At 48.3% G+C, this 16,374-nt stretch overlaps 1 protein-coding gene across 1 annotated transcript in view; it reads right to left on the bottom strand.

Moving 5' to 3' along the window:
* Positions 1-3,663: 3,663 nt before the first annotated feature.
* ITGA11 (integrin subunit alpha 11) overlaps positions 3,664-16,374 on the bottom strand; it is a 133,704-nt gene continuing 120,993 nt past the window's right edge. The window contains exons 24-30 of the mRNA XM_003267148.4: positions 16,251-16,341; positions 14,783-14,896; positions 14,475-14,561; positions 11,123-11,233; positions 10,885-10,980; positions 7,276-7,389; positions 3,664-6,640 (exon numbers count right to left, since the gene is read on the bottom strand). Coding sequence (XP_003267196.3) covers positions 6,569-6,640; positions 7,276-7,389; positions 10,885-10,980; positions 11,123-11,233; positions 14,475-14,561; positions 14,783-14,896; positions 16,251-16,341 — 685 coding nt within the window. The 3' untranslated portion in view covers positions 3,664-6,568. The remainder of the gene's footprint in view (positions 6,641-7,275; positions 7,390-10,884; positions 10,981-11,122; positions 11,234-14,474; positions 14,562-14,782; positions 14,897-16,250; positions 16,342-16,374) is intronic.

The raw sequence follows: 16,374 nt of genomic DNA on the forward strand, positions 1-16,374 counted from the left end.
TTCCATCTCTCTACATCTTTATTGACATTAGATATTATCTAATCATTTAGTTTTTGCAAAGTTGTGATTAATGAAAAATAGCATTTCATGGTTTGATTTGTATGCCTTTCTTATGAGTAATGTTGAACACTTTCATATATTTATTGACTATTGATGTTTGCTTTGGGGTTGTGTGTTTTTTTTTTTTCTACTTGTTAGAAGTTCCTTAAAAGTTTGAGGACATTTTCTTTGTCATGTAGTAGTTGTAGTTTATTTACTTTAAATATGGTACTTTTGTATCCAAAGTTTATATTTTTCTATAGTCAAATTTATCACAATTTAAAAAAAATGGATTCCGAGTTTTAGATCCTGCTTGTAAGGCTGTCTCTATTCCAAGTCGTACTTTTTTTTTTTCTCCCCATGATTTATTTGAAAAAGACATTTTTATGGCTTCCCTTCTCTTCTTTCTCCTTCTCTTCTTTGGTTTAAAATTTTGATTTTCCTATAATTTGTTTGGTTTTTGTTTATTTTTTGAGACAGTGTTTCACTCTGTCACCCAGGCTGGAGTGCAGTGGTGCCATCATGGCTTACTGTAGCCTTGATCTTCCGGGCTCAAGTGATCCTCTCATCTAAGCCTCCCAAGTAGCTGGGACTACAGGTATGTACCACCATGCCCACCTAATTCTTTTTTTTTTTTTTTGGTATTTTTTGTAGAGATGGGGTTTTGCCATGATGCCTAGGCTGGTCTTGAACTCCTGGGCTCAAGCAGTCCTCCCACCTCAGCCTCTCAAAGTGTTGAGATTACAGATGTGAGCCACCACACCTGGCCTTGGACTAGTATTTCTTCATTTGTCTTTTTTAAGTGGGGAGGTGGGAGTGGCTAATTTTTTTTCATTATTATATGTTTATTTTTTCAGACGAAGTTTGGTGTCATTTTATCATGTTAAGAGATTATTTTGTTTAGCATTGAATTAATAGATTTAGGGACATCTGTACAGTTCTGCACTTCTGAGCTTTTTTTTTTTTTTTAATCCAAAAGAAAGCTATGTCTGGTTAGGTAAATCATACACCTCTATCCAGAGTTGTGTTTTTTTTTTTTTTAGGTTTTTCTTTTTAATGAAGGTCTTACAACTATTTTCCTTTTATTACCACTACGTACTTCTAAATACAAATGTTTTTACAAAAGCACTGTAATTTTTTTTTTTTGAAGAAATAAATTTTCAGTTACTTCTTTTGGATGTCCCAGATACACTAATCGTTTGCAAGTAACAATAATGTGGCCTTCTCATTTCCAGCCTTCACACCTCAGGAGAGTATTAAAGTGTGGTATTGGAGCACACCCTCAGGACATGTTTGTTTTCAAATTTAGATTCTCTGTGGCTATTCCAGTCTCTATAGAGATCTGAAAAATATATTTAATGCAGCCCTCTCATTTTATAGTTCAGGACACAAGCCCAGAAAGGCCACACAAGGACTACATGTGTGGTAACTGAGAGTAGGCTCTGGGTCTCTTGACCCACTGAGCAGTGCTCTTTCACTGTGAGATGCCAGTACTAGGGAAGCTCACCTTCAGATCTCTGCTAGGTCACTCCCTGGCTGCAATAACCTAGTGAGACCACGGAAATCATCCAGACAGATTTTAAAACATTTTTTTCTTTGTTTCAAGTAATGTCTGCTGTATGACAGATGACTAAAGAAAATACTGGCAGTGGTATATTCCTTCAGATACTTGACCTAGAAAATTTCAGTATGAGAGAGGCAAACTTGAGGTGGTTCACAAAACCTTAGCTTGTTGGCAAGTTTAGACAAAATTATATTTTCTAATTTGCCTGTGCTTTAAAAATTTGGTGTGCTCAGTCCATCAGAGGGGAGGACTGGGGTTTTGCTTTTGCCTTAATCAATGGCAAGATACTCTTGCATATTGGCGCTTATTGAACACCTACTGTATTTCAGGCACTGCACCACAGATATGCATACAAAAATAAGAGAGACCAGCCTGGGCAAGAAAGTGAGACCCCCTCTCTACACAAAATTAAAAAAAAATTAGCTGGGCATGGTGGTGCATGTCTGTAGTCCCAGCTACTCAAGAGGCTGAGGTGGGAGGATCACTGAAGTCCAGGAGGTCAAGGCTGCAGTGTGCTGTGATTGTGCCACTGCACTCTAGCCTGGGTGACAGAACAAGACCCCGTCTCAAAAATAAAAATGAGAATGATGGTCTCTTTCCTTGATAAGCTTGTTCTCCAATTAGATACACCTATTTGAAATTTGATTTTCTGTATTTCCTCTAATTTTCCAAATAAAAAAATTTTTTGACTCTGGCTTAGTCCACCTTCTGAAAACATTTCAGACATATCACTAAGTTGCTGCACATCTTTTTTAATGCAGTGCCAGGGAGATAATCCAGGAGTTCGAGACCAGCCTTGGCAACATGGCAAGACCCTGTCTCTACAAAAAATATTAAAATTAGCCGAGTGTGGTGTGTGCCTGTAGTCCCAGCTACTTGGGAAGCTGAGGTGGGATCACTTGAGCCCGGGAGGCAGAGGCTGCAGTGAGCTGTGATGTTGCCGCTGCACTCTAGCCTGGGCAACAGAGCGAGACACTGTCTCAAAACAAACCATGCAAAGCTGATTAGAAAGGGTAAGTCCCTCAAGGATAGTGCCCCTCCTTTAAAAATAACTTTGTTTGTACTCTACTTTGGACCTGGTAAGTTTGCTAGGTATGGCTTAGCATACATCTTATTGAAAAGTTTTAGAGTCTAGGTGCAAGGCTTACAATTCCCTCTTCATGCTAAATCAGCAAGGCTCTGTTCCTGTTTCAGTTTCAGTTTTGGAACATGCTGTCCTATTTTAGCATGATGTTGAAACTAATAGAATAGACAGCGACACAAAAGCACTCTGCAGATTTTAATGTGGCCAATTAGGCCTGGCTGTCCTTTGAGAAGAACCTAGTTGATGTTAATACTAACATAAAGATAGTTTGGGAGTTTTTTTTTTTTTAATTGTAGGAAGGAGTGCAGAATAAAAGGCTAGAACCACATTAGCTGAAGGTAAAAGCAAAGACTGGTGTGGTGTTGAATAAAAACAGGGGACCATTCATACTAATGGCTGTATTTAAGTCACCCAAGGCATATTTGGGTGGTGAGGAGACTGCTTGTTGGTGGTGAGGCATGGGTGCCGTGAGTTGTTATGCCAGGAAAGAAGCACGATTAAGCCAGTGGTCTCCATTACAGGCTGCTTGGCATCCTGGGCTTGAAGCCAGGGGACTGACTCAAGTCTAGTGTCTTATTCTCAGACAGTATTGATGCTAAAACCTTTCGAATACTAATGGAGGTAGGAATTTATCTTGTAAAGACCTCTAGGGATGGAAAGGTCCACACTGTCTCCTAGAAGCTCTTCCACATGTCCCTGGGCAGAGCTATTCCATAGTGTCTCCATTGTGTTTGCATTAGCACTTTGCCCTTTCCACCTAGATACCTGTCATGTCAATAAACGTCACCTTCCTTAACAAAAGGAAAACCCAGAAACTCCACTGGGGTTTTTGCTGATTTTCTTTGCTGGCTGCCATCAAGATAGTCCCCAGCACAGTTGAAGGGCATCTAAAGACAGGCCTGACAGTTTAAGAAACTGACATTGAAGATTAGAGAATAGCAGAATATTATAGCTGTTATGTAATATTAAATCCAGATGGCTGTTCTATAAGTTTAATGTGCTTAGAATTACCTCATAGAGCTTGGATCTGTGAAGTCTGAGGAGGAACTTAGGAGTCTGTGGTCTGACCGAGGCAGTCCTGGGACCACTCTTTGAGAAGCGCAGCTCTGCAGCGATCATCTGCTTTATGAGGCACAGTGGGCTTGGGCACAACCCCCTGTTTCTTCATCTTATAGCCTGGATATTCACTTACCTGTTGATTGCAGCTCTCAGCCATTAGAGTCATCTGGGGAAGTTGGAAACAAACTTGGCCCCTCTCCCAACCAATGAAATTGGGATCCATAGTGGGTAGGCCCCTTGCGGTGGTCAATTTTAAAGCTCCCAGGTGGTTCAAAGGTATAGCCAGGATTGAGAAACACTGCATTAGCATAGACTTTGCTCCCTGTAAGATGCAACTTTGTTTGCTCCACCAGGCATTCTTAAGGCTCATCTTGGATATTTATACTTCAAGGTAAATAGATTCAGAAAGAGAGACTTGATAACAAATTGGGAGGCTAAGGGCCTTGATACAACTCTCAGTTTGTCCACCTTTTGACCACTTAGTTGGTCTTGGTGTAGGTCTGGGGAAGGGTGTGAAGGGACCGTGGAGTTCTGGAATAAGGGCTGCTTGCCTCTGACCGAGAGTCCAGAGGTTGCAATTCAGTGACCTCTGGGCTGCATCTGACCAGCAGGTACATTCTGTTTGGCCTGCAGTGTGGTCACAGGTGGCAGTTTTTAAAAATATGAATGCCAACCTCTAAAAATCAGGTTTTCCATAAGAGCATTCTCTCAGATCTGATGATATTTGATGGACGACTTGGTGCTAAATCAATGCACTTATGAGTGTGGGTTCATTGATTCTCATTTAGCCAGGTTACCCCATTCATGAGTGATGATGGGAATGGAATATGATTTAGCAACATTTCCTTCTGATTCTATTAGAAGGCAATGGGTTTTGATACTCAAAATTTTAGTTTCACCATTTTCAGCTTTTGCTCTGCATCAAGCCCTAAGGCTGGGCTCGAATGATGGAATCTGGCTTGGGAAATAGCAGTCCTGGGTTTAGTTTTGGTTTTGCTGTGGGAGCCTAGGGCTCTCTCTGGTTCTGGGTGTCCTCATTTATGCAAAAACAAGATCAAATTATTTCCAAGGCTCTACTTATTGGGATTCCAAGACATGAATGGCACAAGAACAGAATGGAGACACCTTGGTTGAAGTCAGAGTGTAAGAGGGTTAACAATGAAACTGACCTGGAGAAGTCTGGGAGATGTGAGAGGGAAGAGCTGGAACCAAGGGCAGAAGCTACAGTGAAACATTTAGGTCCTAACCATCCAGACTGGCCATAGATGGAAGGGTGATCTTGGGAGAGGGAGCGCTCCACCACTGGAGACGTCACACGGAGACCAGGCAGCCACTTGGAGGGCATGTTGTGGGCACCAAATGGTGGATGAGTCCCTTCTGACATGTAGAGGTAGGGGGGAGGAAGAAAGGAACCCCCTCATTCTACTTCCTCTCCTTCAAAGGGGATTATGGCTCACTGTGATATGCTCTGCCCACAGAATGGGATGTCAGTGCTTGGTTGTTTTTAAACACTGTATTTTTAATTTTTCAAAAATATTTACGACAGTAAAGGTCGTACTATGCACAGGGGGACAGATGCCTTTGATGTGTCCCTTTTTCATTTCTACCTCAAAACAAGGTTAAGGCATAAATTACTCCGCTGGGCACCAGACACGCCCCTTGTCCTTGGGGCATTATCACTGGTCATACCACTTGTCCTGGGGGCCAGCGGATGAGATATTTGCCACTGAGGCTGCACGCGCTTTATTCAGTGCATTCCAGAGGGGACCCCTCAACAGCATTGGCCAAGCCCTTCCCTGTGCACTGGTGGGCATAAGGGAAGGATGGGAGGCAGTGTGTGTGTGTGTGTGTGTGTGTGTGTGTGTGTGTGTGTGTGTGTGTGTAGGGAGGGGGTGATACAGGGAGGGGAGGCTCCCTACCCCTACCCCTGCTGCCCAGCTGCAGCCAGGCCAGTGCGTCCATGTCTAGGGGCAGGCTGCAGCAAGAAGACATGTGGGAATGCACAGCCCCAGGGACTGTGTCATCCACATGCTTCCCATGAGGTACCTGGGAACAAAAGTGACCCAGGAGGGTTGGCAGCTGAGAGCAAGGGACCACAGCTGGTGGGGGAATGTGTGAGTTACGGTCATTGTGAATGCACGTGGGTGCAGAGCCCGGCTGCCTCTCATCTCAGGACAGCATCCAGTATCCTGGTCCCACTTGCCTGGCCATCAGTCTCCACATCTCAGAGTCTTTCTTCATCCTTGGCTCGCAGCTGTCACCATCAAGCCCTTGGGCTTGGGTTCATTCTTCGGGAGCCCCAGGAGCCTATCTATGGGGAAGGGAGTGGGTGTGACTTGGGAGCCAATGGAGGGTGGGATGGGTGAGAGAAAAGGGCAGAATTCAGATCTGTTCTGTCTTGGGTCCTTCTGGAACTAGAGGAGTGTGCAGATTGGGTTCGTATTTACAGTCTTCCTCCCTGGGTTTCTTTGGAGGATGGGGATGATTACAAATTCCTAGCACCTTAGTAGCTGGGGCAGCAAATGCCCTCCACAGAGCCTGAGGGAGGCCTTGGCATGGGCCTGGGTGTGTGTGTGGGTGTCCCTTTAAATCCCTAGGGGTCTGTGTTGAAGGTGTCCCAGTCTCCCAGTAGGGCAGTTCCACTTAAAACCAGCTTGAGTTCCATTCTGGAGGGAGCAGGCGCCATTGCTCAGGAGATGAGGTCAAGTGCAAAGCCAGCTGGCTTCCTCTCCACTCCAGCTCGGTGGGGCCCCAGGCCTGGGTCTCAACACCACCTGGACTGGTGTCCTGGCCCCCATCAACTCAAAGTCTCCTCTGGAGCCTCACTCCAGCACTTTGGGGGTGGGCTCCAGACCAGGCTCCCTCCTGCGCCTGGCACTTTTAAAGAAGCCGAGCTGTGAGGAGGCAAAGGGAGACGTCTCAGAGGACAGGGTGGGCAAGCCTTGCCCCAGCTTTCCCTCCACTACCCTTCCTTGGGATTCCTCCCTCAGGGCTTCCTTGAGTACCCCAGCTCATTCTGAGCATCCCCTCCTCCAGAACTGCCTCTGTGGACTGGAACACAGTGGATGAGACCATGGGCTGCATGCAAGAAGTCATGCTGGTGCCCACCACCTTGCTGTGTGACCAGCCCCAGCCAACATCCCTCTCTGGGCCTCCATCTGTAACAGGAGGAGGCTGAGACCAGGGGTTTGTAACCAGAGCTTTGGAGACAGAGATGGACTTTGGGAGGTTTGTTAACAGCTTGACATTGTGGGAGAAATTTTGTGCAGTTGTTTGTACTTGCCTTTTTTTTTCTCTAATAATAGGAACCTTAGTTTTCATCAGGTTCTCAAAGGTACCCACAAATGGGTTAGAGCCATAGTCTGAGTGCCCTCTGTTGGCCCTAATCAATGTGTCTGCTATGGTGAGGGGCGGGGGTGCCAGCTCCCCTGGAGAGGAGAACGTGGCAGTGGCCACGAAGTTCCAGGGGCTGGAGCCTGGGCCCATCAGCTAGGATGCTGCTCCTTCCCTCCCCTGCCGGGGCCCTCACCTTCCACAGTGCCAGGACCAGCAGGGCCAGCAGTAGGAGGCCCCCCAGGGTGCTGCCTACAATGATCCAGATGGGGACCTGCCAGTCCTCTTGCTTGGAGATCTCAAACACGATCTGCAAGGGGAGGGAGACCAGGCCAACAGCATTACTCTTCTGGGGCTGGGGTGGCAGTCCGGGAGGGGCAGGAGGGTAGAGACAGCTGGCACCTGGTTGGGGAGCTGCATCCTCTTCCTCAGGGGGATACCAGAGGGATGGGTGGACAGGCCAGCCGAGGCCTCAGGACGACCGGCGCCTGAACAGCCAACACTGGGTTCAGTGGCCCAGGTGATCCTGCGTCCTTGAGACACTTGCTGCCTTTGGCCTCAAGCCCCCGCCACTCCCTGGATCCTCCTCCCACCACATGGGCTACTCCTCCTCCCTTTGCTGCCTCTGCATCGCCTCCCGCACTTCTAAAGGTCAGTGTGTCCCACGGTTCAGTCCTTGCACCTCTTCTTTTTCTAGAGTCACTTCCTGGGTGAACTCAGGGCTGACTTTCCCATGAGTCACAGTAGTCATGGTGCCAAGGCCCATAACACTTTTAGGAGCCCATGAAAATGTTTACATTTCTTTTAAAATTAGAGGAAAAAATGGAATAGAATCCAGCTTGGATAACATTTTTTTATCTTCGTATCAACATGGTTATAAACCATAATTTTAAATACTTTTTTCCTATGGAGGAAGGCGTCCCAAAGGCAAAAGTGGCCAGGGTGTGAAGGTCAGAAAGTAAGCCCAGGCCAGCTCCCTCAGTCCTGTGGCTATCACCGTCTACACGCCTACTGCTCTCACATTTCTGTCTTCCGCCTGGATTCTCCGCTGAATTCCAGGCTCATACCGACTGTCTCCTGGCCTGCCTGGCAACTGTAACAGGCCCCTAACCAAGCTCTTAACACCCCAGCCCCTGAAGCCTGCTCCTTCCAGCTCTTTCTCACCTAAGCAAATGGCAGCACTATCCCTCTGCGCTGCTCAGGCCAGAAGCCACATATCCATCACTGACCCTAACTCTCACACCCACACGGAGCCCAGCAGCAAAGTCTGTCCATTCTACCTTGGAAACACCTGGAACGTGGCCACTCCTCCCACCTCCTGGGCCTGAGCGCCCTCACATCTCCTCTGGAGACTACAGCACTACCTAACTGCCTCCCCTCTGCAGTTTGTTCTCAGCACAGCAATTAGAAGGATCCTTCTAACCAGGAAGGCAGACCTATGCTCTGCTCTGCTCTGCTCTGTTCTGCTCTGCTCTGCTCTGCTCTGCTCTGCTCAAGCTCACTCAGAGTAAAAAGTGTAGTCCTGGCCCTGGCCTGCAAGGCCCTCCCCTCTCGGGTCCCACCTGTCTTGCTGACCTCACCTCCTGCTCCCTCTCGCTCTACTTCAGCTTCCGGCCACCTGGCCTCCAACATGCATGCCATGGCGTGCCTGCTGCACGCACTGCTATTCCCTCTGCCTGCAAGGGTTTCCCTCACACAGCCATGAGACACTCCTGTCTTCCTCATGGTCTCTGTCTGATGTCACTTTATTGGAGAGGCTTTTCCCAACTCCCCTGTATAAAACAGCACCCCCTGGCACTCCACCCTTAGATGTGTGCCTTTTTCGGGGTGGCCCTTATCACCAGTTGATAATGTTTATGTTTATTGCCCGCCTGGAATGTCAGCTGTAGGAGAGTGGGGGCTTTGTCTGTTTTGTCCCTGCTCTATCCTCAGAACCTGGAGCTGTGCCGGGAATGTAGCAGGAGCTCAGCTAACACGTGGCGTGAATGGACCACCTGCAATAGCAGACAGAGCCCTGCTTTGGCCACTGACTCACTGTTCAACTTGAGGCAAGTCACTGTCCCTCCTGCCTCATCTCACATGCCTCGGTGTGCATACCTGAGAGACGGGGGTAGGGACAGTGCCTCACAGTGTTGTGAGGTCTGTCACTGTGTTCAGCACACAGCTGGGGGCTAGCAAATGGCAGGGCCCTTATGTGTGCTCTTTCTGTCCCTCAAGGCGGGGACCTGGCTCTGCCTCCCCAGCGCCGGCACCTAGCACAGAGCCCAGCATACAGGGGCTTAATTTTGAGGTTGCTGGGTTTCTAAAAGAGAAGTGAGGTATGGCCGGGCGCGGTGGCTCATGCCTATAATCCCAGCACTTTGGGAAGCTGAGGCGGGCGGATCATGAGGTCAGGAGATTGAGACCATCCTGGCTAACATGGTGAAACCCCGTCTCTACTAAAAAACAAACAAACAAAAATTAGCCAGGCGTGGTGGCGGGCGCCTGTAGTCCCCACTACCCGGGAGGCTGAGGCAGGAGAATGGCGTGAACCTGGGAGGTGGAGCTGGCAGTGAGCCGAGATCCCGCCACCGCACTCTAGCCTGGGTGACAGACTGAGACTCCATCTCAAAAAAAAAAAAAAAGAGAAGTGAGGCATCCAGAGAGTATAAGTGGAATTTTTTTGGGGGGTTGAGTGGGGGTGGAAGAAGGAAAAGTCACCTAAAAGACAAGCATCAATGTGAGAAGAAGGGTTCTCTCTCTCTCTCTCTCTGTGTGTGTGTGTGTGTGTGCGCGCGCGCGCGCGCGCACAGGGTATGTGGAGGGGAGGGGGGATGCCTGTACCACACCTCCCTCTCTTGGATGCCGGGGAACATTGCAGCATCTTTCAAGATTCAGTTCAAACAAACTGTCTCCAGAAAGCTTTCCGGGGACATCCCTCTCTCTGAACTGCTCTCCCCGGGCCTGTGCTCACCCCCAGACTGCACTCACCCATTTATTGTCACTGTTTCCCTGTCTGCCTAATTTATCTCTGTTTCCCCTTTGGGGCCCAAGTCGTAGGAGAGACACCCAACAAATGCCAAATGAATGAACAAACAAAAAAGCTCCTTAGGTGGATCCTGATACCCCTCTGCCTCGCATCCCCCCGCCCTGGCTGTGATTGGTTTTTGTTGGATTGTTTTATAAGTGATGCTTCCTGACCCCGCCTCTTTGCTCTCCAGCATCTCCCTGGGGTGGTGTTGGGAGCTTACTCCGCCTCTGTAATAGGAATGCTTGCCTGGAGCCCAGGCTGGCATTTCTGGGGTGTGGCCAGTGGAGGGCAGCAGCGTCCCACGCCCGGCTGCCCTGTCTATTTCCACAGGACTGGGCTTTGCTTGCTTGCTTTCTTTTACAAATGTATTTCTTTTCTTTTTTCTTCCTTTGCCACTTCTTCCAGGAATGAGCTTTTCTTTAAGACCTCACTTCTCGTTGGGTCTCACACAGAGTCTCACTCCTTTCCTGGACCCCAAATGAAGCCAGTGTGATCTATAACAATCTGCTTTTACCCAACTAACAGGCCGATACCGAAGCATCTCCCATCCTTTGGTCTTCACAAATTCAGTTCACACCAGACCTCTGGACCTTCCCTAGTGTTGCCCCTGAGGCCCATTTGTCTTGCTTTTTCCCTCTTCTCAGCGGCCGCCCTAACAGCCCACAGGTCTGCCTGATTCTTTCCTGCTGGGACTTGCAGCCAGGGGTTGTAGGAAAACTCTATAGAGGAGCGCGGCCAACCCTTTCCCAAGCTGTCCGGCCTAAGCCCAGTTCTGCAGGGCTCCCAGGGGCTCACCTGGCGGCTGGGATCCTCCTCACGGAAGATGAAGGGGCTGTGGAACTGCCTCTGCAAGGCTGCGTTGACCATGATTTTCATAGATTTGTACTTGAGCTGTGCAATCAGAGGGCTCCTCAGAAGCTGGCCTGGAAGCTTTTCTTCCCGTCCCATCTCCAGGCAGCCCCAGGTGGAAGACATCCCAACAGCCACCCCCTTTCCCTTCTTCCTTCCAGCCCAACCCAGGGTCTCTACTTACTGCTTTTAGGGACCTCAACCACAGGTTCCCCAGTAGATGGAAATTGATTTCCTGATTGGGGGCCAGCCGTATATTGCAGTTGATGGAGACGACATCAGAGTTGCTGTGATTCTGAAAGAGAAGATGGGTCTGCTCGGCTGGGGAGCAGGGGGCAGCAACACTGCTTGAACGACTGGGGCTCTGCTCCTGGGGGCAGGGGCAGAGGACAGGGGACAAGGAGAAAGTTGGGAGCGGGGGGATATGTGCACTGCATCTGCCAGGGGATGACTGAAGGACAAATGAAAGATGGTATATCTGATGCTGCACTTGAAGCTGTGCATTGTGACCGGCCTGGGTATATTTCAGGGACTTTGGTTCAACATTAGGGAATCTATAAATGTTTCCCATCACCATATAAACACATTAAGATAAAAAATTCTATGATCGCTGCAACAGATGCAGAAAAAGTATTTTAGGAAGTCCAACTTCTGTTCATGATAAAAACTCCTAGGGAACTTCCTGAATCAGACAAAAGGGGTCTTCATAAAGTTCATGGAAAATGTGTATTGTGGAAAAACTATGCATGGATTCCAAAACTTGTTTTGCACCAAAATAAACTCGTATTAACTTGTTGTAACCTATGTGAACAGGATCTAGTTTGACGCACTAAGAAAGATAAGACATCAGTTTGAAAAGAGCCCCTATCAGAGCAACATGAATTCTGCTAAAATTAAAGCAAAAACAAACATCAAATTTATGGTGAAACTTGAGTGGAAGAACAGTGAAATCATTGATGCTTTATAAAAAGTTGATGGGGATGATATCACAAAGAAATCAGCAGTTTGCAAATGGATAACTTGTTTTAAGAAGGGACTAGAGGGCTGGGCGTGGTGGCTCATGCCTGTAATCCCAGCACTTTGGGAGGCCGAGGCAGGTGGATCACAAGGTCAGGAGATCAAGACCATCCTGGCTAACACAGTGAAACCCCATCTCTACTAAAAAAATAAAAAAATTAGCCAGGCATGGTGGCACGCGCCTTGTAGTCCCAACTACTTGGGAGGCTGAGGCAAGAGAATCACTTGAACCCGGGAGGCGGAGGTCGCAGTGAGCCAAGATCATGCCACTGCACTCCAGCTGGGTGACCGAGCAAGACTCTGTCTCAAAAGAAAAGAAAAGAAAAGAAAAGAAAAAAGGGATTAGAGGACACTGAAGATGGAGCTTGCAGCAATGGATCATTCATATCAATTTGTGAGGAAAAAAATAATCTTGTTCAGGCCCTCACTGAAGAAGCCTGACAAGTAACAGCAGAACCATTAGCCAACACTATGGACATCTCAGTTGGCTTAGTTTACATCATTCTGATTGAAAAATTAAAGTTGAGCAAAATTTCCACTTGACGGGTGCCCTATCTGTTGCACCCAGATCAGCTGCAGAAAAAAGCAGAACTTTCAATGGAAATTTTAAACAAGTGACATCAAGATCCTGAAGTATTTCTTCAAATAACTGTAATGGATAAAAGATGGCTTTGCCAGTACCATCCTGAAGACAAAGCACAAAAAAAGCAATGGCTACCAAGAGGTGGATGTGGTCCAGTCAAAGCAAATGCAGATCAGTCAAGAGCAAAGGTTGTGGCAACAGTTTTTTGGGATGCTCAGAACATTTTGCTTGTTGACTTTCTGGAGGGCCAAAGAATGAGAACATCTGGTTATTATGACAATGTTGTGAGAAAGTTAATCAAAGCTTTAGCAGAAAAATGGCTGGGAAAATGTCACCAGAGAGTCCTTCTCCACCATGACAATGCTCCTGCTCACTCCTCTCAAAGGGATTTCAAAAAGTTTGTGGAAAAATGGAATTAAAAGATAAAAATTAAAAATTAAATTTTACTTCTTAACATAAGTTCCATCAAGTTCAAGACATTTTTGTAAGTGATGATACCAAACATTTAGTCCATTCTTAAAGAACTAAGGGTCCTGGGAATTTAACCATGTCAATACAGAGTCTTTGCTCTGTTGCCCAGGCTGGAGTACAGTGGCGCCATCTTGGCTCATTGCAACTTCTGCCTCCCGGGTTCAAGAGATTCTCTTGCCTCAGCCTCCCGAGTAGCTGGGACTACAGATGCCCGCCACCACACCCAGCTAATTTTTGTATGTTTAGTAGAGATGGGGTTTCACTATGCTGGCCAGGCTGGTCTCGAGCTCCTGACCTCGAGTTCCTGACCTTGTAATCCACCCGCCTCGGCCTCCCAAAGTGCTTGGATTACAGGTATGAGCCACTGTGCACGGCCTAATGCGGTGTTGTTTACATTATTAGCTGAGGAAGAATGGGTGCCCTTTAAAGATATTTTTAAGATTAGCAAACTAAAAGAAGTTAGAAGGAACCAAATCAGGACTGGAAGGCGGATGCCTAATGATTTTGAAATCCCCTCATGTGTGAAGCCTATAGCAATGATCATATTTAACAATCAAAATAAAAATAAATTCCTTTAAGTAATCATGATTAAGGTAATCCTGATGATTCTGTCATCATCATATCTATTTACCATTGCCCTGGAGGTCTTAGCTGGAGTAATACCTCAAGATGATTTATAATATAAGGATTAAGTGGAGAAACTAACGTTGGTGGGAAACCCAAGCAAATCTTCAAACAATTAGAATTTATTAGGTGAAAGTTACTAGTGTTGCTGCCTTGCTGCCCACCCCAACCCCAACCCAGCCTAAACCTTTGGCAAAGCACACTACCCTCAATAAGTGCTTCGTGGGAGGCACTTATCTGGGGGAAGTAAAACTAAAACAGCAAAGATTGTTGTCTGGGTGAAGAACAGTGGAAGCAGGGTGAGAAACTGGTATCTGGAGGCAGAGGCAACTCTGAGAATGCAAACTGGAAATGAGCAGGTGTTTTGGGAGGGCTCTGGAAATTGAAACTGATCTGCATTCCATCTCTAGGGCAGGAGGCCCCAGCTGACGCGGCCAAATGTCTCCAATACAAGCCATGCGTGTGTTCTGGTGTTCTGGCTGCGTCTGTTTTCTTCCCCTTCTCTCTGCTTCTCTGTATCCTATGGGCCCGCTTGGTCCAGGTGCGAGTCTATTCTCCCCACCCCTTTCTGCTGGTTTGCCTGGCACACCACAGGCTGTGACCTTGGCTTCTCACACACTCACTCTGTTTGTTTGCCCCACTCCCTGTGAGACGGGGGACTCACACAGGCCAAGAAGTCTTTTCCTCCTTCAGTTTTTTCTTGGTTTGGGGCTGGGTACATATAGGTGCTCAGTAAGCTCTTATTGACAAGCTATTGGGTTGGGAGGGAAATGGTCCCTGGAGCGCCAGTGGCACGCCTCTAACCCCAACCACTGTGGCTCTCGGTCTGGGGGACACTCACCAGCTGTGGAGCACGACTCAAGTCTTCCTCCATTGGGGTGGGCCGGTACTCAGTGCTGTTGCCCCAGATGTTACAGGATGTGTTCGCCTACATAAAGGACACGGACACACACACACACACACACGCAGCCTCACAACCAGCTCTGGCAGACGCAGCCTCCCAAAGAGGTTTCTTTTCTCCTTTTCTCCTCCTCTAGCACTGGTCCTGGGAGAAGGGAGCTGGGGTTTGGGAACCTGGGGACACACGTAGGGGGAGTATCTGTCTCCTTCTGGTCCCCTCTCCTAGCCGGCTCCCAAGGCCATCGGTACCTGGTGGGTGAGGAAGTCCCTCAGCTTCAGTAGGCGGTTGCCGCTCCTGGTGGCGATGGGAATGGTGATCTTCATCATCATCCCGTGGATGGGGAACAAGCCCAAGTTCTGGATCTGTGGCCAGAGACGGGGAGGTGTCAGTACAGTCAGTTGAGGGGGGGCGGAAAACAAGGTCCACAGGGGCCAACCAGCCCCTGGGGATGGCGATTCCCCCACCAGGCCTGGGAAAAAGGCCCACTCAAGGCCCCTGGTGTTTTCGCCATGGAAGCTCCTAAGCTCTGTCAAATTGTGGCCGGGGACTGCACGGACGAGTGCAAGAAAGCCCTGAGAGGGGATGGTGGCTGGAAGCTGAAGACAAGTCAGTGGGGATCCTGAGGCCGGACAGCAGGGGCCACCTGCATTTTCAACTCTTCTTGCCTGGGGTGGGGATTTTGTTGAGGCCAGGGGTGAAGATGGTGACAGCAATGAATGCATCATGAGAGGGAATCATTAATTAAACTCGCTATTTATTACTAAATAACGAGTGTGTGATTGTTCACATTCTAGCAGTGCCACATTCTGTGCCAGGGCAGCAGTGATTCTAAGCAGGGCTTTGGAACCAGAAAGACCAGGAGTCTAATCCTGGGCCCACCACCACCTATGAGCTGTGTGACCCTGGGCAGCTTACTAGGCCTCTCTTGAACAAGCCATGCAGGGCTCAGCGTGTCTGAAGTCCAGTATCCAGCTGTCAGCTTGCCCTCAGCTTTCACACAGCCTAAGAGAAGCTGATGAACTTACAGCTGTTTAGGGTTGAGGGAGCTATCAGGGCCCACTATAGCAGAGGCTGCCGAATTGCCTCCTAACTCTTGTTCTCCCTCTTTCCTTAGTGGCAGAACTGAAACAAAAAGCCACGTTTCCCAGCCTCCCTTATGGCTCAGTCACAACATTCTGGATAAAGAGAGGTCACTGGAAGAGTGAGGAACTGCCAGGGAGGTCCCTTAATAGGGAGGGAGCATGCTCTTCTCCCCTTCCTCCTTCCTGCTGCCTGGAACGAGAACGTGATGGCTGGAGCTGCAGCCATCTTGCACCGTGAACCTGGAGGCTGGTAAGTTCATGCTGAGGATGGTGGAATAGAAGACCCACTCCTGAATGACTTTGTGAAGCTGCCAACTCTGGACTTCTTTTATGGGAGAGAGTAAAGAGAGTAAACCCTAGTGTGTTTAAACCACTGTTTAAAAACAATTTAAGAATTTTAGGCAACCACACCCTATCTTCACCCATACATCCCCCACTGCAGTCCAGTTGTTTTTCAAAAGAAGACTGAGAGGCCCAGAGAGGAGAAGTGACTTGCCTAAAGTCGCACAGTGGGTGGGTGGCAGGGTTGAGGCTGGACTCTGGGCACTAGTGATGATTCCGCATTCCTCCCCTCCAGGATGGGGGTGCTCAGATCCCGTCCTTCCCCCTCTACCCGGCTCCCCTCCAGCCTCACCCTGAAGATGCAGCTGAAGGGAGGCCCGATACCATTATATCTCTCCAGCGAGCTGTTGGGCTTGACCTCGTAGTGGCTCAGGCTGCTGCTCCTGCAGAGACAGAGGACAGGGCTGTTGTGAGCT

The sequence above is a fragment of the Nomascus leucogenys genome, chromosome 6 (genome assembly GCF_006542625.1).
Source record: "Nomascus leucogenys isolate Asia chromosome 6, Asia_NLE_v1, whole genome shotgun sequence".
NCBI lineage: Eukaryota > Metazoa > Chordata > Mammalia > Primates > Hylobatidae > Nomascus > Nomascus leucogenys.